This window comes from Pleurodeles waltl, chromosome 10 (genome assembly GCF_031143425.1).
Source record: "Pleurodeles waltl isolate 20211129_DDA chromosome 10, aPleWal1.hap1.20221129, whole genome shotgun sequence".
Taxonomy (NCBI): Eukaryota; Metazoa; Chordata; class Amphibia; order Caudata; family Salamandridae; genus Pleurodeles; species Pleurodeles waltl.
Window position 1 is genome coordinate 422291626 of NC_090449.1, and position 25532 is coordinate 422317157.

Consider the following 25532-nt stretch of genomic DNA (forward strand, 5'->3'; position numbering starts at 1 on the left):
ATCATCGAGGATCCTGTCAATGGGGCTTGTGAAGCAAAGTCTGGTGTAAAGGATGCAATGCACAGTCGGGGTGATGTGTCGGTTCCAAAGAGCTGCATGGCTGCGATGTGGAGTCCGTTGTCATCGATGAGGGAGGCAAGGGCCTGTGCTGAGGATGTGTTGCACTGTGGAGGTTCCAAAGACATTACAGGTCACGGTGGCGATGTGGATCTTTGCGACAGGTCCAATCCACACAGCAGTGGAGATGCATTGGTTCTGCTCAGGGTTGTGCCATGCAGCAGAGGAGATGCATTGGTTCTGCTGGGTCCACATAGGCTGTGGAAGCACCTTAAGCCCACATCTAAGGGTTTAGGACTGGTGTGGCACCACTTGGCAGGGTAGATTCACAGATGGAAGAGTCCAAGTGCAGATGCAAGATTGTTGGAAGTCTGTATGTCCCAGAGGAGTCAGATCAGAAGTCCAGCAAACTAACCCTTGCAGTAACACTAGGTTCTGGGTTCAAGATGTACAAGTCCAGTCCTTCTCATTTAGGCAAGGGGGCAGCAGGTCAGCACAGCAAAGCAGGAGTCCAGCCGAGTACAGGCCATTAGAGAGGTTATCCTTCAGCAGCACAGCAGTCCTTATTCCTGGCAGAGTACCCACAGGTCTAAAAGCGTCTTGGCAAGTTGGTATCTGAGGTCCAGTAAGTATACCCAGTTGTTCTTTTGAAATGGGGGAGAAGCTCTTTGAGGTTTCCCTTTGAATCCACCAGTAGGGTCGAAATGCAGTTGACACTTCTGCAGACAAACCATTAATGGTTTAAGCACTGTGTGATATCAACCTAGTGTTTCTGTAGTTTCTAATGTAAATATTATATATGGCTGTCTGCTAAAAGTAATATATCTGTACTATGTTCACTGTTTCATGCTTTTCTTGATTATGGTCACATGAGGGCAATGTGCACTCCACCCTGGTTTTTTACTTTTTCTTTATTTTTTCATCTTCTACAATAAATTAGAATGAAATGGCTGAAGACATTTTACACATGCTGGACTTCTCTTGATTGGATCGCAACAATTATTATACTATTTTATTGAAAATTGCATACATGAATTTCAGGTGAGCACCAGTGTAAATTTAACTTTGTAAAATTGGCATTTTCAGAATTGCAATTTAAAATACGAGTTCAGCATAAAAAAGGATTTAAAATTTTGATTCCAGAGACCCCAAACATGAACTGAATATATCTTTTCCCATTTGGGAATCACACTTATAATATGGAATAATAAGGCAACTCCAATGTTATCCTATGGTAGAGATAGGCATTGCATAGTGAATTTAAGATTTTATCGCTACCAGGACATGTAAAATTAAAAAGTTAAATACATTGCACCCTGCCTTCTGGGATATCCGTGGTCTAACCTAGGGGTGCCTTCTATGTAGTAAAAAAGAAGGTTTGAGCCTGGCAAGAGGTTTACTTTGCCAGGCCAAACTGGCAGTTTAAAAGTGCACACACAGGCTCTGCATGGGCAGGCCTGAGACATGTTTAAAGGGATACTTAAGTAGATGGCACACTCGTTGCTACAGGCCCACTAGTAGCATTTGATTTACAGGCCCTGATCACATGTAGGCCACTTTACTAGGGACCTATAAGTACATTTAATATGCCAGTTGAGGATAAGACAATATTACCATGTTTAGAGGAGAAAGCACTTTAGCCCTGGTTAGCAGTGGTAAAGTGCACAGAGCCCTAAGGCCAGCAAAAACAATGTTAGAAGAAAAGAGGGATGAAGGCAAAGAGTTTGGGGAAGACCAATCAAAGGCTCAAAGGTCTAACGGAGGTGATTTGTATTTCATGTCACTTTGGCATACAGTGTCCAGCAAAGGGTTCACTTCTGCCACTTTGTGACATGGTTCCATAGAGTGGCTCTGTTGTGAGCAGGAGAAAACTTTGACGTTGTATTTCAAGTTAAGAGCATACTCAACATTATGTGGTTATGCTGTGTGGTTATACTGGGAGTAGTTGACGAATTTATGGTCCTTAGTATATGCCTCAAACAAGGAAAGCAACTTTGATGTTGGGGTGAACAAGGGCAGCTTAGTGAAAGTGTACTCAAAGTGAACAAATAATTCTTAATGGTGGGTGTTCCAAGATTTGTGTGATTGTCAAGGTTCTAGAGAACAGAACCATGCTGGTGTTACATGGATACCTGAAAGAAAATTGTAACCTTCATAGAAATAACGTATTTCATCTTCATCCTTCATTCCTTTAACCCCTTCTGTGCCCAGGACGTAATTGTTACGTCCTGAGGCACAGTGCTCGTTTTCCCAGGACGTAACCATTACGTCCTGGGCACAGAGCCCAGAGGGAGCGCTAGCCTTCCACCCCCGACCCCTCCCCACTCCCCCTGTGATGTAAGCGCACGATCACGCGCTGATTGTCACAAGGCCTCCTCCCATCGCGCTGGAAGCTCTGCTTCCAGCGCGATCGGAGGAGAAATGCAAAAGCATTTCTCTTCCGATCACGTGGAGGAGGCCGAGAGGCTTCAAAGGGAAGGAAAGTTATTTCCTTCCCTTTGAAGTCTCTCTGAGCGTTTTAGCAGCCGGATTACAAGCAATCCGGCTGCCAAAACGCCCACTAGACACCAGGGATTTTGTTTTTTGTTAGGAAGTTGACATGAGGGAGCGACCCCTTGGGCAAGGGTCGCTCCCGGGGGGGGGGACACATTTTTTTTAAAGGCCTTTTCTGCACCCCCTAGGGGCAGATCAGCCTATAATTAGGCCGATCTGCCCCCAAGGGTGACAGAAACCACTAGACACCAGGGAGTTTTTTTTTCAGCGAATTTCACGCAAGGGGAGCAACCCCTTGGGCAAGGGTCACTCCCAGGGGGGTCATTTTTTTAAAAGGCCTTTTCTGCCCCCCCTGTGGGCAGATCAGCCTATAATTAGGCAGAAACCTCTAGGCACCAGGGCTAAAAAAAAATTGTTGCTGTTTTTGTTTTGTATTTTTGAGGTGGGGAGCGACCCCTTAGGCAAGTTAATTTTAGGCCATTTCTGCCCCCCTGGGGGGCAGATCAGCCTATTTTAATTAGGCCGATCTGCCTCAAGGGGAGCAGAAACCACTAGGCACCGGGCAGATCGGCTGATTTTAGGTCAATCTAACCACTAGGCACCGGGGATCTTTTTTTTTTTGCGCCAACGTCACACAAGGGGAGCGACCCCATAGGCAAGGGTTGCTCCCAGAGGGGGTGGGGGGGCTTCGGGGGCAGATTTATTTTAGCCCATTTCTGCCCCCCCAGGGGCAGATCGGCCTATTCTTATTAGGCTGATCTGCCCCCGGGGGGGCAGAAACCTCTAGACGCCAGGGCAAATTTTTTTGGAGTTTTTTTTTTTTTCCTTGCTTGTTTTTTTTAAGAGATGGGGAGCAACCCATAAGGCGAGGGTTGCTCCCCTGGGGGGGCAAATTGTATTTAGACCAAGGAAATTTGTGTCTCCTCTCAGATTCCAGAACTTTCTGTCACCAAAATGAAAGGAAAAGGTGTTTTTTTGGCCAAATATTTAGGTTTGCAAAGGATTCTGGGTAACAGAACCTGGTCAGAGCCCCACAAGTCACCCCATCTTGGATTCCCCTAGGTGTCTAGTTTTCAAAAATGTGTTGGTTTGCTAGGTTTCCCCAGGTGCCGGCTGAGCTAGAGGCCAAAATCCACAGGTAGGCACTTTGCAAAAAACACCTCTGTTTTCTGTGAAAAAATGTGATGTGTCCACGTTGTGTCTTGAGCCATTTCCTTTCGTGGGCGCTAGGCCTACCCACACAAGTGAGGTACCATTTTTATCGGGAGACTTGGGGGAACACAGAATAGCAAAACAAGTGTTATTGCCCCTTGTTTTTCTCTACATTTTTTCCTTCCAAATGTAAGGCAGTGTGTAAAAAAGACGTCTATTTGATAAATGCCCTGTAATACACATGCTAGTATGGGCACCCCGGAATTCAGAGATGTGCAAATAACCACTGCTTCTAAACACCTTATCTTGTGGCCATTTTGGAAATACAAAGGTTTTCTTGATACCTATTTTTCACTTTTTATATTTCAGCAAATTAATTGCTGGATACCCAGTATAGAATAAAAACCCATTGCAAGGTGCAGCTCATTTATTGGCTCTGGGTACCTAGAGTTCTTGATGAACCTACAAGCCCTATATATCCCCGCAACCAGAAGAGTCCAGCTGACGTAATGGTATATTGCTTTCAAAAATCTGACATCGCAGGAAAAAGTTACAGAGTAAAACATGGAGAACAATTGCTGTTTTTTTCACCTCAATTTCAATATGTTTTTATTTCAGCTGTTATTTTCTGTAGGAAACCCTTGTAGGATGTACACGAATGACCCCTTACTGAATTTAAAATTTTGTCTACTTTTCAGAAATGTTTAGCTTTCTGGGATCCAGCATTGGTTTCTCACCCATTTTGGTCACTAACTGGAAGAAGGCTGAAAGCACAAACAATAGTAAAAATGGGGTATGTCCCAGTAAAATGTCAAAATTGTATTGAAACATTGGGTTTTCCAATTCAAGTCTGCCTGTTCTTGAAAGCTGGGAAGATGGTGATCTTGCCACCGTAAACCCTTTGTTGATGCCATTTTCAGGGAAAAAAACACGAGCTGCCTTCTGCAGCCCTTTTTCCCATTTAAAAAAAAATTAAAATATTCACTTTATTTTGGCTAATTTCTTGGTCTCCTTCAGGGGAACCCACAAAGTCTGGGTACCTCTAGAATCCCTGGGATGTTGGAAAAAAAGGACGCAAATTTGGCTTGAGTAGCTTATGTGAACTAAAAGTTATGAGGGCCTAAGTTCGAACTGCCCCAAATAGCCAAAGAAAAGGCTCGGCACAGGAGGGGGAAAAGGCCTGGCAGCGAAGGGGTTAAGGTTAATAGTCCCTAAGCACTGTATCCAGAATATTTCCCATTGTGAAATTTCTTCGATCTACCACTTCATAGTTTCATTGAGGGAATTATAATTATTGCCAAAATTTGATATCAGAATTGGTTGATTTTATGTCAATTTCAATGAAGTGTGCTATTACACTAAAAAATATATTTCTATTCTAATTGGGTTTTGGGGGTGTCAGTCCTATTTTGATTTTTTTCCCCATATTCCAAATATGTCCAATACCACAAGGACCTTTCTAAAGATATACAAAGAGTGCTATTTTTCACATCTAATCGGGTGGTATATTAATGCACCTTAGATGATGTTATTGTAATGGCTGCAATTGAGACATGTTTCTGTTCCACATTTTAATGTGAAGGCTGTGGATACTTTGGCCCATATTGGTACTTTTTTTTTTTAGCGCCGCATTTGCATCATTTTTTGGCTTAAATGCGGCACAAACTTACCTAATATTTTTGTGTAAGTATGTGCCGCTTTTGCAACATAAAATGACACAAATGCGGATCTAAAAAAGTTTAAATATGGGCCTTTGTGTTCTTTAAGGTATGAAGTGTTTTGATGCATTACTACGGGTATATGTCATTATAGCACAGATATTTGCTTACAGGTATTTTCAATGTTTCATAATGATGGTTCTCAGCTGCCTGCCTTGTCTGGAAAACTTAGTTACAAGTACTGATCTTGCAGTTTTCTGTTTGTTCTTCTCGGTGAAGAGACTGTTTCTTTCTGTGTTTTCAGTTCTATATTCTGCTCTTTTGATGACGCCCCCACTGCAATACATATCAAGGAATTTATCTGTAACCTCAGTTTTTCTTCACCAGCGTTTTATTTATTACTTGTTTTTCTTTCTATTAAGTCAGAGGAAGGGCAGATTGTGCTTGAGTACCAAAGAATGGAAAGAGTTGTAATGTAAAATGTTATTACAATTAGTGCTTTTTATGCAAAAGTTGGATTGCCACTCGTTGCCATTCCTAGTGACCCACACATCCAAGAAATTGATGGTTTCTTTGCTCATTTTCTCTGTCAGTCCAATTTTTGGGGTGGGCATGATTGAGTTCCTCTATATTGTTTTCTAAGTATTCTTGATTTCTGTACTAGATAAGAAAGATATCATCAATATTCCTTAAGTACAGACCAAGTGGCAGATTTAGATTTTGGCAGACAGGATTCTCCCTATAGGACGACTGCCAGCTTTCTGTTGACGAATCCCCCTTCGGCTCCATAGATGGAAAACTTCCTCCAATGGCCCAACGGAACCAGGTCTATTGAAGAAATACACTGCCCACCCTATTTAGGGTTCATAGTGTGATTGGTTTATTTTTCTGCACTTCACCTATTGGCATGAAGACCTGGCAGTGAAGGACAGAAAAAAACTAATAATGACCTCCACATACACAGAAAAAACCTTGTGTGGGGTCATTAGTTATTTGTTTTGAAAAAACAAAAACTTTGGTGAAGGTTGGTGAAAACCAAAGGCAGTCGTCCACTAGGCTTTTTGCACCTTGACGCCTCCTATCAAGGAAGAGATCACTACTCAACCAACGGTGATCTCTAAATTTGGTGGACTGTTGTCTGTCAGGGTGGTGGATGTAATGTACTCCACAACATTGAGGACTGAACTACATTTGCTAAACTCTAGATCAGGCCCTGAGTCCCATTGGCCCTATTTCTTTTGACAATAGATTATTAAATTCATATTTATAAATATAAGATGTTGGCATACGATTGTGCAGTTCAGAAGCATATCAAAGTGCCAGTCAATTGCATGTAGAAGTTGTGATTCAATGAGAAATGGAGTAACTCCAATATAAATATAGGCTCAGAGACTTATATTTCATGGTTAAGAATAGCTCAATCTACAGTTCATAGCCATTGTGTAGGATATAAGTATAGAGGTAATTGACATCCATTGTGCACAGTATGTATACAGAGGAGTTCATCAGATTTGTCGATTTTAACTTTCTGAGGAAATCATTCATGTCCTTAACACAGGATGGCATCTTGATTACTATTTGTGGCAAAAACTGATCAATATTTTTGCTGGTGGTTTCATGTAATGAGTCAATAGCTGATATTATTGGTCTCATAGGTGGGTAATAGACATTTGTGTGCATCCTGGCATTCTAGGGCATTTGGGCCACAGTAACTCATTGAATGCTCTGTAATTCGGTTCATTTCAATGGCTTTGTAGATTATCTTTGTCAGTATCTGCCTGCTTTCTGTAATGGGAATTTGTTTTGTAGTTTCAGGTATGCAATGCTTTTGCTGAAATGTTCTTCCAATGTATATTCCAAAATGGAAGCATCCATAAGGATGGCAGATTCACTCTGTTTGCTGGTCTAATGCTGTTGTTGGGTAACATGGATAAGCTGTTCATTGACTGTTAGATTGGCTAATTTAGGATTACTTCTGTAACTGATTTCTGTGAAATCCATGAGGGCTAAATTCTCAAAAACATCCAACATTTTGTTAATTGTTCGGGTACATAAATGGATTCTTTCTGAAGTGCCACCATGTCAGATGGAGTTTCTTGGATATTTGGTTCCATTGTGTTTGAGTCTTAATTGCTGCTTGATTTCCAGTACCAGTGCCAAGGTTTTGTATGTTGGAACAAATGATGTTGCCTTTTCAAGGACTTTTAGTTCTGCTAGTGGCAAGGTCTGATTGGAAATATTAATTACGGCTCTCTTAACTGGACACTTAATGTTTGTATTCCAGTGGCCTCTACTAATTTGTTTAATAGCCCTTAAAAAGGTGTGATGTCATACTGTGGCCAATTTCCAGTCGGAGAACAAAATTGTTTCTTACCTGTAGGAGTAGTTTTGCAGCTTGAAGAATTTTCTGGTTTCAAATGCTTTACATTATTCAGCCAACTAGTGGTTGGGTCTGGAAATATCCACTGTACTAGTTGACTTTCTACTCTTCTCTTTGACAGTCCCACCATTTGGTGCCTAATCCAGCCTCTCTTGATGTCATAGGCCTTCTCCAGAAGCTTCCACACATGGTAGCCATCTTCAGATTCTTTTTTTTTCTGCTCCCCCATCTTCTAGGAAGGTGAGTGGGTCGCATGTGTATCCAGAAAAATCTTCAAGCTGCAAAACTACTCCTACAGGTAAGAAACTAGTGAGAATCATTTCTGAATTCACATGTGCACTGATTTTGTAGCAGTGTTTAATGTTTGTGTTAATTGAGTTGAAGAAGAGCTTAATTTGTAAATAAATGTTTTAGACTTTTTGTCCCACTTAAGCTTCCTCATTTATTTGTATGTCTATCCAGTAATGATCTGTGAACGTGTGCACTGATGACCTGTAGCTGCCATGCAAATATTCTGCAATGTTGTATTTGCTAGAAAAACTATTGTTGCTCCTTATTTATGAGTAGAGTCTGCCCTCTGTTTAGTTTGTAGTTGTATTCCCCCTGCTGTGTGACACATTGGATTGTTTACGTAATCCATATATAGATCGTGGGCCAGATGTATGACCATTTGGTATTGCGACTCTTAGTTTGCAAATGTTTGCGGTTCGCAATTGCAAGTCGCAATACCAAATGTACAACAGTGTCTTGAACACTGTTAGCGACTTGAGGTGGGTTGCAAAGGGACCTACCTCATCAATTGCGACCCACTGTGAATGGCTACAATCACATGGATGGAGGCCTGCTTGGGAGACCAGACCACAATGTCTATGATTGCTTTTGAATAAAGCCACGTGATTTTTTGTAATGTAGCCTGTTTTACTTAAAGTAAAACAGGATGCATTACAAAAAGAAAGCTGAAAAGGTTTTTTTTTCTATTTTTTATCATTAGACAGTTACCTGTGGGACCAATGCTTGCTCTTCAAAAATGTTTGCATCCCCATTCGCAAAGGGGAAGGGGTCCCTCTGGAAACCCTTTCTGTTTGCGAATTGGTTAGCACCAACTTGAAGTTGGTGGTAACTGCAGTTGTTTTCCAACCGCATTCACAGTCACAAAACAACCATACATTTCACTGCGACTCGCAATTAGGAAGGGAAGCCCTTGACATGCCCCTTCCTATTTGTGACTCACAAACCTGTTTTGCGATAAGGTAAATAAATTACTGAATCACAAAATAGTGTTTGTGCATACCAAAATGCTTTTTTCTGTGTGCAAATGACCCAGTTCTGAGAATCAGGCTGAGGCAAGAACTTTGTACATCTAGCCCTCTATTCTTTCTAACTGGTTTTCACTTGTTGCTGTCTGCGAATGACACTAACAGTTGTTTCTCCTTTCTTCATGGTTTAGTTTTCTCCATATAGTACATATTCACTCTACTTGCTTCTAATGTGTGTAACGCTATTTCCGCTTGGTTTTTTGGTTCCTGGAAAAAGCTTAATATTTGAATTGGTTGATTTATGTGGACATGCAAGATGACCTTGATTAGGAATTGTGGATCTGTCCCCATGATTATTCTGTCCTTGTGTATTTGCATGTAAGGCTCTTGTATTGGGACTGCCTGCTATTCAATTACTCTACAAAGAGATGTAATCACAATAAGGAATGCCGTCTTCAAAGGGATCATTTTAAGAGAGACCTTGTGAAAAGGTTCAAAAGGTTTCTTCATTAGTAGTATTAGTACCAAGTTTAGGTTCCATGTTAGTGCTGGCACCTTTTAGGTGGTACTATCCATTTTGCTTCCTCCAGGAATCTGTTCATTACAGGTATTTGAAGAAACTCCTTCCTGTATGACCTGTTGTGTAGGCCACTATCCCTGCTCAGTGTACCTTTAATGGAGCATGTTAGAAATGGGTTTTTTGGTTGGCTAGGTTATGCACCTAAGCCAGGCAGAAGCCACCACTCTCGTCAGAGACAGTAAGTTACACACCAAAGATAACTTGTGCTCACCCTGTGGTACAGAGCAGTCAGGCTTACCTCCAGAGGTCATGAGTAAAGCGTTTGCGCAACACACTCACACCAGGGACACAATAAATACACCACAAAAAAAGAGTCCACACAGGGATATATACAAATATATAGATATATATTGTACCTTGTGTGTAATCATCAACCACAAATTACATTATTCATAAATACTGTGTGCCCTACACACATCCAGAGTTAGAACTCATTATCCTGGCTAGGCAGGAATGCAAATTGTTATATATCATAACATCAGGGCCCGAAACACAGCAGATTACCCATGAATAACCATGTATCACACATACTGTGCACATTATGCAATTATCGTGATAGACTTGTTATCCTGACAATGCAAGGCAAAACGACATAGGCTATATCATCAGCGCGTGAAATGCAGATTATGGCAACTCTGAAGTATTCCTGGTTATCCTGACAATACAAGGCGATATGGCATAGGTTATAAAAAGCTTGGCACACTATGCATGAGCCATAAATACTCTGCACGTCATGCATGAATCATAAATAATTTGCATGTAATAGCATTACTCTGGGACTACCCTTTATCCTGGGCAAAATAGGGTGCAAACAGCAAATATAACAATAGGGTGACTTTGCACGTAAGGCAGGCAAACCACCCCCTTGCAGTGAATCTGGGATACTTTACGACGTATGCTTTCGCCCAACCCCAGTAACTGTACCTGTAACTACAGGCGACAACGATGCAATCGCCAGCAGATTCCCCCAGTTCTACAGCCTTGTGTACAGGAGTGCACATGGAGGTGCCCCACCCATACCATCAGTACATAGGGCCCAGCGCCACTGGGCTCCAATCAGCAGACTTAGAGTAGATCAGAGTGAGAGTACTTATGGTCTAGGGAGGGCCGCAGGGACATCTGTGCACCTTTCGCATGTTATACTGTAACTATAGGGGACCTAGCGAGGACAAGATCCTATCATTCGGGAAGTGGGGGTCTCCACCGAGGTCTCACCCCACAATGTAGGCAGTGAAGTTATTGCCCCAAGTACAGCATGTCCGAAGCCTTCTGGGGCCTCTCAGACCACTGGACAATCAACAGAAACCATGTGGTAGAGAGCCGCCTGTGCAGGAATTTGGGGTTGGCTACAAAATACCCCAGAGGCCTGGCTCACCCTTAGTGGCAGGGAGATGCTGCCTCATATAGCGCATACCATTGACAGTCATAAATTGCGGCCTCCCTGGCCGGAGGGGCCTGTGTTGTAGGCCACAGAGGCTTCGTTGGGCAGATACTTTCACCACATGCTGCTCTGGTCTCGAAGTGAGAAAGTGAAGCGCTCACCTTGTGCTAAGATGACACAGTGCTTACCAAGCGCTCTCCACACACTGGTTCCTCCGGTAATGTACAGTCTCCAGGGAAAAGTGTGGGGACATTTAGAGATCAAAGGTTCTGGGTGAAAAGAGACCAGAGTGGGGCTGCTCGTCTGGGTAACAGCACCTGCACTTCACGTTTAGGCAGAACCAAAGCGTTCAACTCGCTCTAGCCCATAGGACACAGGGCAAGCCTACAAGCCATGGGACAGCACTTAGATGACATCGCAGCCAGTTCACCACCTGTACGGCCAGGGGGGTGGGACTGCCTGGCCAAAATTTGACTACCATCAACCCGGCGGTCCACCTAACACCGCCTGCGGTATAATGAGTATCCTTACTGCCAGAGATTCCGTGGAAATCCATGGCAGTAAGGATACTGGAGACAGGAATACTCATTCCCGTTGCCACAACAGGACTCCCTAACGCCCCCTCCATGTAGGAGCCCCCCACCCCCTCAAGAAGCGACGCCCCCCTCCCCAATCCCTGTTCTGACCCCCCCAAGCCCCCATCCACACATGTACACACCACACTTACATACATATACGCACACATCCACGCACACTCATTTACACACATATGCACACATGGCCACGACACCCTCCAACCCCCACATACAGGCATTCACACAAGCACAGAGACAGTTGCACAAACACACACAGACACACACCCCCATTCACGCACACAACACTCAACACCCTCCCCTCTCCTGTTCGTTGATCACCTTACCTGGTGGCTGCAGTGGTCATCCGGGAGTGAACGGGGTCCATGGAGCTTGCTCCGCTGCCAGCGCCCCGCCGACACAACACCGCCACGCCGTTTACAATGTTGTAATACGGTGGATGCTATTGTGGTGGCGTGGCGGGGGCGACGGAGCACGCTCCACAAGACCGCTGACCGCCAGTATGGCTGCTGGTGGCTTCCCCGCCAAATAGTGGTGGAGAGCAGCCAGCAGCCATAATATGGCAGTCTACTGGCAGTCATATGGCAGTGGTGACTTCGGCGGTCTACAAAATAGACCCCCAAAGTCATAATGAGGGCCTCTATGTCCTACCTTTGACACACACTAAACCCTGCCCATAGGGCTATTTACGGGCTACCTTAGGAGTGACTTAGCTGTAGTGAAAAGGAGGTTTAGGCCTTGGCAATTAGGTTAAATTGCCAAATCAATGGGGCAGTAAACTGTGCACACAAATACTGCAGTGGCAGGCCTAAGACAAGTTGGAAAAGGCTACTTCTATGGGTGGTACAATCAGCGCTAGCAGCATTTAATTTAGAGGCCCTGGGTATATGGTATAGCACTTTGCAAGGGACTTACAGGTAAATTAAATGAGCCAAACAGGTGTAAGTCAATTATACCACGTTTTAGGGGAGAGAGCACATGCACTTTAGCACTGATAAGCAGTAGTAAAGTGACCAGAGTCCTAATGCCAACAAAAAAAGGGTCAGAAAATAGGATGAGAAAGTCAAAAGGTTTGGGGATAAACCTGCAGAAAGGGCCATTTCCAAAAAAGCATAAGTTAGTTTGCAGTCTAGTCTAGCGGGTGTGTGAAGTATTTAAGTATTTTAGGACTGTTGTGTCCTTTGTATTGTCCTTTAATAGGCCAGGTTTTGGCACCACCTGCAGTACCTATCCCAATTAGCTATGTATCATTTTCTTGTTGTCGGCCTTCTTGTTTCTCCGAGAATCGAATCGCCATTGTGTTCTGTGGCAGACCTAGATGTCCAAACTTTAAGTCTTCAGTAGCCAAGCTGCTAAACTCAAGGTTTCTGGTTCTGGATGGAGAACTCTCCCCTTTGCATAGACAGTTGTTGTCCCGGTAATCTCTGTGTGCTGTTCTGCCCTATCTCTATTAGGTCCAAAAAACAGGTTTATGTTGCTCACTGTGGAACAATGGGTATCAGCATTGTATGGGATTGTTTGCCTTATCCGATTCCTTTGTGAAACAGGGGGATTGCTGAAAAGCCATAAGCAAATGTCCCTGACCAGTCTATTGATAGAGCATTATCCAGAGAGTGGTGGTGGGGTGGGGCATCTGGACACAAAGAATTGCCATTTTACATTTTCTGGAGTTACAAACAGATCTATTTTTGATGTTCCCAATTGTATGACTATCTGGTTGAGTACTTTTTGATTTAGTTCGCACTCATGAGAGGAGGATGCTTGCCTGCTCAGATTGTCAGTCTCAACATTTTCTTTCCCCAAAAGATAAATAGCTGTTATGTTTATTTGTCTCTGGATGGCCCACCTCCAGATTTCCAGAGCTAGTCTTGATACTGCAGAGGATTGAGTTTCTCCCTGTTTGTTGAGATAGAAAATTGTTGTTGTATTGTCAATCTGAACTAGTACTGACTTTCCTCACAACTGCTTTTGAAAGGCTTTTAAGGCTTGGAAGTAGATTCAGTAGATTGATATGTTTTTACTGCTTCCTGTTCCTTTCAAATTCCTCTGACTTTGAGTCTCTCTATATGAGCTCCCTAACCCATATGTGAGGTGCCCATGGTAATGATTATTGTGGGCGTTGGGTGTGTAAATGGTCTTCTGGCTGTTACATGTATTCTGTTCCACCATGCCATTTCCTTCTGTACATATGTGTGACAACCACTAGATCATCCCAACTCCCTGTGGCTTGTGACCATTGACTTTGTACCCATTTCTTTTACTGGTCTTATATGTAGCCTTGCATGTGGTGTGAGTGGAATGTTGGGGGCCATCTTCCTTAGCATTTTTCCCACAGCCCTAACTGTCAGACACTGGTAAAGGTGAGTTTCTTGAAGCATTGGTACTATCCTGTTTTTGCAGGGACACGTTTTTGCTTCTATTGAGTTGATTCTTGCTCAGAGGAAGATTTTTTCTTGTTCTGGTTTTAGAGATTACTTTTCTCTGTTTACTGAAAAGCCAAGATTGTGAATTGTTGATATCACTATCTCTATGTGTCTTCTGCATTTGCAGAGAGAGTTTGCTTCCACCAGCCTGTCGTCTACGTAAAGATATACATGTATTCCTTTCTTCCTCAAGTGCACTGCTACTACTGCTAGGCACTTTGTAAACACTCTTGGTGCTGATTTTATTCTGAAGTCCAGCACTTTGAATTGATAGTGTGTTCTTTCTACCACAAAACGCAATATCATTTGTGTCCGTGATTCATTGGGATGTGTACATAAGCTTCCTTTAGATGTATAGCTGCTATATAGTCTCCTTGTTATAAGTGAGATATGACATCTTACAGTGTTGTCATTTTGAATTTCTGTGTCTTTATGAACTTGCTTATGATGCAAAGTTCTAGAATAGGGTGTAGGGATCCATCTTGGTTTTCTATTAAGAAATATGTTGTGCAGTTTCCATGGTTGACCTCCTTTCTGGGAACCTTTTCTATTGCTCTCTTTTGTAGCAATTATTTTACTTCTCACAGTAGATGGGGTGTTCTTCTTTTGTGTGTACTACTTTCTTTGGTCCCTTCACAGGTGGTCGCTTGATCAGTTCTAGCAATATTCGAATTGTATGATGTTTAATACCCATTTGTCTGATGTCACTTTCCTCCACTCTCGGAGTGAGTTTTCTATCCCCTCCTCCTCCCACAGGTGTTGCATGTTTGCGGGGTGGGGTGGGGTGTAGTGAGTCACTGGCTGGAGGGGAAGCCGCTTCTCTTTGTGGCTGCGCTCTTCCTTTTGCACGTCCCCGAAAGGGTTGGTGTAGTAGTGTTTGGTACTGCCATTGTTGTGCTGGTGTTTGTGTTTGGCTTGCACCCCTATAAACTTTGCAGTATCATTATACTTCTTAAGTTGCTGAAGGGTTTCAACCACTATACTTTCAAACAGTTTTCCCTCATTGCAAGGTATATTAATTATATTCCCCTATACCTCTGGTTTGAAGCCTGACACCCTTAGGCAGGCATGACATCTCAGGGTAGTTCCTGTCATCCTCTGTCTACCTATTGTCTCTGCTGCACCTAGTGCAGACTTTAAGCAAGTATTTGTGATGCTCTTCCCTTCTCCTGCCGGGGATGCTGCACTTTTGTGGTTTGTTCCAGCAGGTGATTCATCAGCTCTGGCATCTTGTCCAAGTGTTGGTGCACATATATGTTGAGCAGAGCATTTGAGTTGGCTATTCCCCATTGAGTTGCTGCACCTCTTCCAGAATTGGAATGGTGTCTTCTCCGTATCATGGGGAGCAAGCGGCCCTTGTCTGGGCATTCTCCTGTTCATCATTGACTTGTAAATTTGATGAATTCCTTTTCAGTACCATTTTTCAGTGGTCTTCTCTAGTACTTCCTCGATAAACTTTCATCAAAACGTCTTCATTTTCTTAGATTTGAGAGCCTTCAGCTATCGTTCCAGACCCAACGGCAGAAAGAATCTGGAAATGCGACCACACATGAAAGCTTCCATGGAGAGTGCATGATGTCAGGAGAGGCTGGACTAAGCACCAAATGGTGGTAAAGTCCGAAGAGAAGAGAAGAGAAGAGAAGAGAAGAGAAGAGAAGAGAAGAGAAGAGAAGAGAAGAGAAGAGAAGAGAAGAATACTAATACAGTGGTGGGAGAATTCAGGACCCAACCACTAGATGGTGGAATAATGCACAGCAAATGAATCCAGAATAGACTTGGGCTTCAAAACTACTCCTAGTCTGAGAACTGGCGGTTGTGCAATATTGTCTGCAATGTTGATGGTACTATTACTTGGGTGTCACCCTCCTTCTCCTGAAGTCCTATTGTTCTTCTGTAAATACAACTCTTTGCTGCCTAGTTTCTCTGCTGTGTCCGATCTGGATGGTTGATTGTATCAGAACCACTGCATTCTTCAGTTGAGTGTTATTCTCTTTGATTTTGTTGTTCTTTTTGTGCATGCACTTCAGCCCAAGAGTATACTGTGTTGTTTTTGTAGCCATACATATCTCTTAAATTTCTTGATTTTCCTTTCTTTGTTGTCTTTCAAGTAAGCTTCAACTTTTTTGTTGATGTATTCGGGTTCTTTTTGTTGGTCATAGGCTTTAACTTATATTTGTATGGTTGGTTTGGTTTCTTGTATTTCAGATTCTAGTTCCTTTAAAATGTTTGAGCGCTCTCCAACTATTAGTAGTGTTAGATCTAGGGAGCATTTGTCAAGAATGGAGTAACATTTTTCCTCAAACTATTTGTTGTTCTTCCACAGAGTTGGTTTTGTGTCTATCTATTACCCCCTGGGTATCCTTTGAAACGTAAGGTATTTTATTAATATAGATATATGCAGGCATTGGTTTGGTCCCTTCCATAATAAGTTCTCCAAATTTGTCAAAATTTTCTCTAGTGAATTGTTGCTTCTGATATCCACTCACAGGCTAAGCCCTCAAAACCAGACTCCCTCAAGCACCCCAACACCTTTAAAGGTAGAGCTCACCACTCAGCCAAATGTGAGCGCTACATTTGATAAACTGTAATGGTGGCAGATGAAATGTCCTACAACACCATGAGAACTGTACTCTGTTTGCTAAACTCTAGACCAGGCCCTAAGTCCTATTGGCAATATTTCTTTCAACAATATATTCATATTTATAACTCAAGATGTTAGCATACAATTTCAGAAGCTCATCAAGGTGCCAGTCAATTGCAAGTAGAAATTGTGATGCAATGAGAAATAGAGTACCTCCCATATAAATACAGGATCAGATATTTCTATTTCATGATTGAAAACAAGAAAGGCTAGTGGTGCAAAAGTATTGTAAGAGATATTAGAACAGTGGAATGTTGGAAGCTCCATTGAAGACAATGGAGTAGCTCCAGGCTTCTAATGGCTGGTAAAAGCCTGGAACGCCAACATTCCAATATTTCTCACACAGCGGGGATTTCAATACCCTCGGGTTCCCGGAGGACTTTATTTATTAGAACATTCTGTCCTCTAGTGACGGAATGTTCTCATAACCTTATAGCCCTTCATAGCTGGGCTATACCGGCCATTAAAGTCCAGCTCCCTTGTCAAAGAATGCTGGAGCAGCCATTCAATGGCCGGTATAGCTATATACGTCTGGTTATAAGGCTATAAACTTATTCAGTAGGTCAACACACTCCTTTGTCTCTAGATAAAAATGCAAGTATGAAGTTGAGGAGGGCATAAGATCAGGTGAGAATACTTTAAGGCAGCCTACAGAAGAGACATCACATGAGCAGACAAAAAGTACAGAGCTCAATAGAATCAGCTATGGAATTTTAGAATACACATTTGAGTACACATGCTCGGCTGAGCCTGTGGGATATGGAACAAATAACTGATATACATTGCAAACCATACAACCCAAGCCCTAGACAGACAGAAGAACACTTACCATGAGACACACTAGACCTAACACTTTGGGGGTCATTCTGACCCTGGCGGCCGGTGACCGCCAGGGTCACCGACCACGGGAGCACCGCCAACAGGCTGGCGGTGCTCCCGAGGGCATTCTGACCGCGGCGGTTCAGCCGCGGTCAGAAAGGGTAAACCGGCGGTCTCCCGCCGGTTTACCGCTGCCCCATTGAATCCTCCATGGCGGCGGAGCGCGCTCCGCCGCCATGGGGATTCAGACACCCCCTACCGCCATCCTGTTCATGGCGGGAAACCCGCCATGAACAGGATGGCGGTAGGGGGTGCCGCGGGGCCCCTGGGGGCCCCTGCAGTGCCCATGCCAATGGCATGGGCACTGCAGGGGCCCCCGTAAGAGGGCCCCCCAAAGTATTTCAGTGTCTGCTTTGCAGACACTGAAATACGCGACGGGTGCAACTGCACCCGTCGCACCCCTGCAACTACGCCGGCTCAATTCTGAGCCGGCGTCCTCGTTGCAGGGGCATTTCTGCTGGGCCGGCGGGCGCTCTTTCAGAGAGCGCCCGCCGGCCCAGCGGAAATGTTTAAATGGCCGCCGCGGTCTTTTGACCGCGGTGCGGTCATTTCACGGCGGTACCTTGGCGGACGGCCTCCGCCGTCCGCCAAGGTTAAAATCACCCCCTTTGACTTATGTTTTTAAGCGAATGGAAAGCAGCAGAGAAAAAACTACAATAAGTTATCCCCTAAACAAAGTAATTCTTTGAACTGGATTTTTTTTATATATATACGAGGGCATCTTTGAACATCCCTTGATACAATGAGTTAACAACTTTTATGCACTGCCAACTGGCTTATTGGGATGAGACCTACTTTCTGTCTTAGATATTAGTCTGTGACACACCTTGGCCACTATTTTCCCAATGAAGAGCCCAATTATCTGCCAGCTATTATTTACCACCTTTGCAACCTCTTCCAATGCTGTGCTTCAAATTTCATTTTTTAACACGTCCCATTCGCTAAATCTTGACTACATCACCTACTCTCACTGGTACATCCTTCACACGATTCATCCTGTTATGCCTTCTTTTCTCTCCTGTTTACGCTCAGCAGTATTCTGTATACTCCTGTTTTTATAAAAGGAGAACTCATTCTCTTTCCTGATCAACGGCACCCATCCTGGATTTATGTTAGGAACTACCTCGTGACTTCTCATGACTTCAAAAGTATTCATTCCTGAGGTGAAATGTGCTGTATTACACAATTCACCAATAGTGAAGAGTGACAGAACAAAAACAACATTTGCAATGCAATGTGTCTGGCGTTTGCTTGAGATAGAGCTATTTGCATTGTAAATTCCTAACTGGACTTTTGTTGCCACATAAATTGAAAATGAAAAGTAAAACAGTTGACATAAGCGAGCCGATTCAAAGTGCCGCAGCCGCCATGAGCGCGAAGGAGAGTCACAAAAGGAAACAGAAGTTCACTCACAGTCAAAAGTATCAGCAAACGTGCTATTATCTATGTAACAGGGTCGATGGCCAAGGCGGTAACAAAACTGCCCCAAGGAGGGAAAAGTGTAAAGCATTTACCAATGATGATAAAGGATTTTTGAAAGGCAAGCCCATGAACGAGTGAAAGTGATGGGCATGGTTAAAAGCCCACAGTGCTTGCACGCTCAACCTAACAAGAGGCTCTCCCCAGATGTGAGGCGAAGAGATATACGCTATGGGCATGATATGCATCCAATCACCCCTGTCTTCACAAAACCCCTCCACAAAACAAATGCTGTTTACAGAATCGGCAGTCTTACCATAAACAGAGCACCTCCGTTAGAATACATGCCTGAACACGCAGAAGTAACATAGAGTAGCCCATTCTGCCAAGAGAGTCCCTAACTCTGAAATTCTTTTTCCTCTGCAGATCAGATGTGAGTCTGGAAACTTAGCAAAACTCTCTCATCTCTTAAACCTCTCGATCAATGTGTTTTATTTAAATGAAAGAAGATCAGTAAAGGTGAGTGGCAAATGCTCTGGACCAACCACCTTGCTTGGTTTCTAATTTCCATAGATCTTTTGTATCACTCACCTGTACTCCTCATAATTCCTCATGTTCAGTTTCCTCAGAATCACCTGGGACAGTCCCGGTACGTTGCTGTCCATGGCGAGGAAGCCAAGTGAGTCCATGTAGTAGCCTTCTGCAGCTGTAGCAGGCACTGTGGCTAGAGCAGGCTTGGGCGGGCCTCCTTTCCCAGTGGAACTGTGTTTCTTCTTGGGGGCCATGGTGAGGCCAAGCCTTTGTGTGAGCTGAAAATATGTCAAATGAGAAAATTAGTAACTCCATTGAAGATTAGAGGGTCAAGTAATGGTCACACTGAAGGATAAGGGAGAAGAAAAGCCAGTTTGAAGACTAACGTATTGTAAATGATGAGTCCAAGGACAAAGGACAAAAGGACAGAGGCTGACTAGTTTCACAGCTGAGAAATACAGAAGATTGATGCCAGAGGGATAGGGAATGGTCAACCAAAGACTAAGAGACTACGAACGTGCAGTCACTAGCTGCAGTTTATCTAATATTCCGACATCCAGTCAACTTGGGTGCATGTGAGGGTTTGGCACTGACCTGCACAGGAGCAAACACACATCCGTAGTCCAATATGTGAAGTATACACAGCAAAATATGCTGTTCCCTTCAGACATTAAGCTACCTGGAGCATCTACCAGGTTAATTGAATCCTTGGAATTATTTGCATAAATCACTATTAGCTCCAAGAACATCTTGTGCTCAGCAAGCTGGGTGATTCACTCTGATGTTTATGTATACTTCTACACCTGCTGAAGAGGGCTAAGCAATAAGAACTTTACAGTGCCAGGATAGTCTGCAATAGCCAGGTTAACAGATAATCAACTTCATTTGGGCAAACATTTAAATGTATCAGCATGATTCTCATTTAGGAACAGTCACTTGTGTTGGAGTGTGACCTTTAAAATTAATATTAACCTGAAATGCTTGCAATATAATGTGTAATGAAGCTGCATAGAAAATATGTTAACATAGAAAATAATGTACATGTTTGAAATGTGCCCACAGGGAGTGGCCACCAATGTATACGATGATTTATGAAACTGATTAATGATGAATTAATAATGTACTGATGTATGACTTTGTATTAGCATTAAGGGTTATGTATTAGGAGTTTTGCTAATTTAATCACTAGGCCTTAGTTAGCGAGGGTCTGGGCCTAGTTGCCTGTCTCATATTAACTGTGTTTTTCTAACGTGCAATGTGCTGTTTTCCTGAAGGACACGAAGCTGTACTTTTCCAGAAGCTAGAGATATGTGTGTGTGTAGCTGTAGTAAATTCTTTCTCATGGGACCCGACTTGCTCAAGGAGACATTCTTGCCGAATGCAACAGTGTAATTCACAACAGGTGCAAGGCCGCCTGGACTAGGAGAAGACAATGGAACTACTGACTGGAGCGTAAAGTGTAACTTTTCTTACCTGACATTCCACCCGTTGAAGACGTCAATCACAAGAGCCAATCGACTGCATGAGAATTGTGTTTTGTGGAAAATTCTAGTAAGGTGCGTGGAGAATTATTGGACAGAGATAATGATGCACCAAAAATTGATCCAATGAGAAATTAAGGGCTAGTTCGACAGTTTTGATATAACAGCGTGACCTGAGGAGAAATCATTAATTATTGGGACACTTTTGAGGTTATTCTGACATTCTGCCTTAAGCCATACTTTGCCTTTTGAGACTTTGCCGTTCTGATATTTTAACCATCTTCTATTGAATCCTTAACTGATACTTACTTCTATTTATGAGGGAAGAGCCTTACTCTTAGCTATGCCATACTGAGACTTTTCCCTATCCTATACTTGCTGATGGCGAATCGACTGATGTCCTGAGGACAAAGACTGACACTGATTGCTGATACGTTAGAGGGGTAACTATCTGATGATGATTTTAATTGTCTGTTTACCTTTTCTTTCTAGGTACCAACTGCTCTTTTGATAGAGGCCATAGTTAGATGTTTTTTCCAAATTTGTGTTTGCCAAATTGTTTTGCATGAAGCCCAACATGCTGATGCTAATTCGAAGTTAGTTAAGGAATTCACTAATATCGGATGCAAATAGACAAATGACTAAATTCTTGCTTTGTTGAATAATGTACTAATGTTACTCTGCTAAAGTTGATTCATATTAACGCTGTGCTTCATTCTAAATGTTCATGATCTGTGCTTTGATAAGGTTTTGCTCTGATTGCCAAGTTATAGTGGTTTTGACTTGCTTGTTGAAGATGAAACTAATAAATATGATATCAGATTGTAACTAATAGGGAATAAATATCCTAACACATAACTAGGTTTGTGTGGTTATTCGTGGCTGAAAGGTCATGGTTCGTTTGCTGTGTTGATCTATATTGAATGTTATTGATTAGCTTAATGATTAGTTATTGTGAATATTGAAGGAGTTATTGACATAATGATTGTGATGCTAGAGGATATCTCTTTCTGGGAAGTCTCCAAACGTGGTCAAAAGGTTCATTGGCCTAGACATGTCTCCTTGTAAGTTTACTTATCAAGGTACTGACGCGTTATCAGTTTTGGTAGCAGAGGTAGATGGTTTGGCCCTTTGGGGCCCCAGGACGAGGGACCACTGCTTGAAAATTGTTTTAAAGTGATGCAAATTGGAGAGATGATGTGCCCCTAAGTCCTGAATGACTTTCCCTGAATCTTGGAGCTTGCTGAGGTGAGTTGGGTATGTCCTCGGCATCCTAGTGATAGTATGAATAAAATAGGGTTTGCAGTTGCACAGCTTATGCATACTGCAGGTGAATTGTGAGGTTTGTGAGAATTTTAGGTCAGGAAATGTTTTTGTAGGAGTGTGCGTACTTCGCAGTATGATAGTAGGGAAGTTGGCCAACTTCATGTGAGTGTGGCGCTTTGTGCTAAAAAATTATCCATGTGGTTGTTGGTGATGTACGGACCCTGTGTGGTCTGGAGTATATTGATAGGTGTATGAGACACCTGGTTTATGTTGTAATTTGTGCGGTTTAATAGGCCAATCGGGCGTGGTTGATGAGTCGAGTTTGAGTCAAAGTGAGTGAATGAAAACTTCGATGGAGATTTGGTGAGTTCTAAAGTGTACTAGAACAACCAATTGACAAGTCAAGAGTAGAATTTGCGGGTCAAATTTTGCTTGCGAGTGCGGGATCTGAGAAGGAGAGAGTAGCCGCCGAGGCTAGGCGAAATCTCTGTAAAGTTCTGAAGCGTTTGTGTTACCCTTTCCTGTAGTAAACAGGCAAATTTGAGTTTTGATGTTCCTTGCAATATATTGCATTAGTTTTGGTGTGAATCGAGAGTGAGGAAGACAAGCCGCAAGACTTTGTCAGCCGCAGTGTGTGTGAGTGTAACGTCATTGGAGCCGCGCTGGGATAAGTCGGTTAGTGAAAAGGGTCGCACACGGATTGGCAGCCGTCTGTGAGAGGCAATTGGTTGAGAAGGTGAGCGAAGGGAGTTCTGGGAATTAAAGTCACTTCCTGATTTGATTGTTACCAGAATAAATGACACAAAGATGAAGTTTTTCAAGGCTTTACAGAGCGCTTTGAGGGGAGATGTGTACATTACAACGAGTGAAGGGGAACCTACAGTGCCAGAGGATACACCGGCTTATGCCGTAATGGAGGAGAGGGGAGTCGCGCTGTGACTTTGGCTAAAGCAATGGTGCAAGGTGACAGAGAAAGAAGGGTGTTTGGCGTTTCCGGAGCACGGAACGTTCAATATAAGGATTTTGGGAAATTTGCGGAGGGTGCTAAATGAGCTAAAGCCACCTCCGAGGCAACCACAGTTTGAGGCGCTAGCAATTTAAGAACTGATGGCAATATGACAACAGCAACAGAAATTTGAGAGGAGAATGAGGAAAGCAGAAAAGACACTAGTGGAGGCTAGGTGGGATAGTGCACAGAGGGTTTGGAGAAGAGAAACAGTAGACGGAGTTAGGATGTTTCCAGCAATAACTCAAGAAGGTGAAACCCAAGATGGGAAAGCCATTTGTAAGACTGACAAGGGTTGTAGTAAAGAAAAGGAGACTAAGAGGTCATGGGAAGAGGCAGATGACTCAGAAGATGATGAGTTCCTTAATCAGTTGCTAAATGGTCGACCACTGCCATACGCCCTAGATGACAATAGACCAAGTACTAGTGCAGGTCCTATAGATTTGACTCAAAATAAAGGAACAATAAATATGGTACAGGTTAATACTGTTGCAACACCAGTTCCGGTGCAGAATAGTGTCAGTGTGTCTACTGCTCCAGAGATGTAATCTCAGTTACAGCCACCACAGGTCCAGAGACTTTACCCTGATCTCCCAATACTGGAGACTACTACGAACTTGATGGTGCCGTCAGATCTGGCATATACAAGACCAAAGCTGATACAGACTGAGCCAATTCCACTTTTACTGCCTCAGGTACAGCAACAGATGATTCCGAATTACACTTCGTTCGCAAGACCGCAGTCAGCCATAGCAACAGGAATGAATCAGAATATGGGAGTTAATGCCCCACAGGTTTTGGGAAGCAGGCAGCCGCCAGCTGCCATATCCTTGCCTATTACAGTTGGTCCACCAGTACCATTGTATGCACAGGCGAAGCCTGGTGTATGTGATCAGGGAGTAATGACCCAAGAAATGACAAGAGGAGGGTTCGTAGGGAGCTCTCAAGGGATGACTCCAGTGGAGCCGACATTCAAAAGATCTAGATCTTTATTAGACTTCAGTCTGATTGGGGCTCCTCCAGATGCTATGAGACAATCAGGTTTGGGACTGCGGTCTACTGGCAGTCATATGGCAGCGGTGACTTCGGCGGTCTACAAAATAGACCACCGAAGTCATAATGAGGGCCTCTATGTCCTACCTTTGACACACACTGAACCCTGCCCATAGGGCTATTTACGGGCTACCTTAGGAGTGACTTAGCTGTAGTGAAAAGGAGGTTTAGGCCTTGGCAATTAGGTTAAATTGCCAAATCAATGGGGCAGTAAACTGTGCACACAAACACTGCAGTGGCACGCCTAAGACAAGTTGGAAAAGGCTACTTCTGTGGGTGGTACAATCAGCGCTAGCAGCATTTAATTTACAGGCTCTGGGTATATGGTATAGCACTTTGCAAGGGACTTACAGGTAAATTAAATGAGCCAAACAGGTGTAAGTCAATTATACCACGACTCCTCAACAGGTCACAGGTCAAAGAATGAGTCAAAATAACACAGTGCAACAGTTCCCATTACGTGGTGAGAATGGAATAAACGATGAATGGTCGGATGAGAGTTCAGATAGTGAGGAGTGTAGGCTTGCAGCATCCCTAGAAGTAGATCAGAGAGGACCCTATGTGCAAGGGAAAGTGATGGGTCATAAGGTTTCATTCTTGGTTGACACAGGAGCTACACGCTCTACACTCAGAAGTGCAGAAGTTCCGAAACTGCCTCTTTCGGGACGTACAGTCAAGGTAGTAGGAGTGGCAAATCAACTCCTGACTAACTCGATCACAAATCCAGTTCAGGTTGAGCTTGGTACTTTTCAGGGATTGCACAGATGTGTGGTTTGCGATTCAAGTCCCCCCTCCCTACTTGGAAGAGACTTACTGTGTAAAACTAGGAGCTCGATTACCTGTTCCAAAGAAGGAATTGAGGTTCAGACAAACAGTGACGATGAAGGAGATGAGGGGCAGGTTTCAGAGCCTGAAACGGAGATGACAGATGAGGAGTATCCTCTGATTAACTTCTTCCCAATGTTCACAGTGACTGATCTGCCAGCAGACTTGTAGGGGACAGTCAGAGAGAAAGTGTGGGACTTGACAGGAAAAGAACTAGGACTGATAAAAGGAGTGGAACCAGTCAAAGTCAGTGTGAAGCCAAATGCTGTGTTCCCCCAGGTGCCACAGTACCATATGGCGCAAGATGTACTTATAAAGGTGGCACAGTTAATTGCAGACTTTGTGAAAAAGGGAGGTTTGAAAAAGAGGTGATGAGCAGTCCATGTAATTCACCGATAATGGGACTAAGAAAGCCTTGTGGGAATGTTCGAATTGTCCAAGACCTGAGAAAGATTAAC

At 43.3% G+C, this 25532-nt stretch overlaps 1 protein-coding gene across 2 annotated transcripts in view; it reads right to left on the reverse strand.

Annotated features, from left to right (window-relative positions):
- The window catches only part of MSS51 (MSS51 mitochondrial translational activator), a 339755-nt gene that overhangs the window by 148139 nt on the left and 166084 nt on the right, over nucleotides 1-25532 (reverse strand). For both annotated transcript variants that reach the window (XM_069210674.1, XM_069210673.1), the window contains one exon: nucleotides 19504-19721. In XM_069210674.1, coding sequence (XP_069066775.1) covers nucleotides 19504-19697 — 194 coding nt within the window. In that variant the 5' untranslated portion in view covers nucleotides 19698-19721. The remainder of the gene's footprint in view (nucleotides 1-19503; nucleotides 19722-25532) is intronic.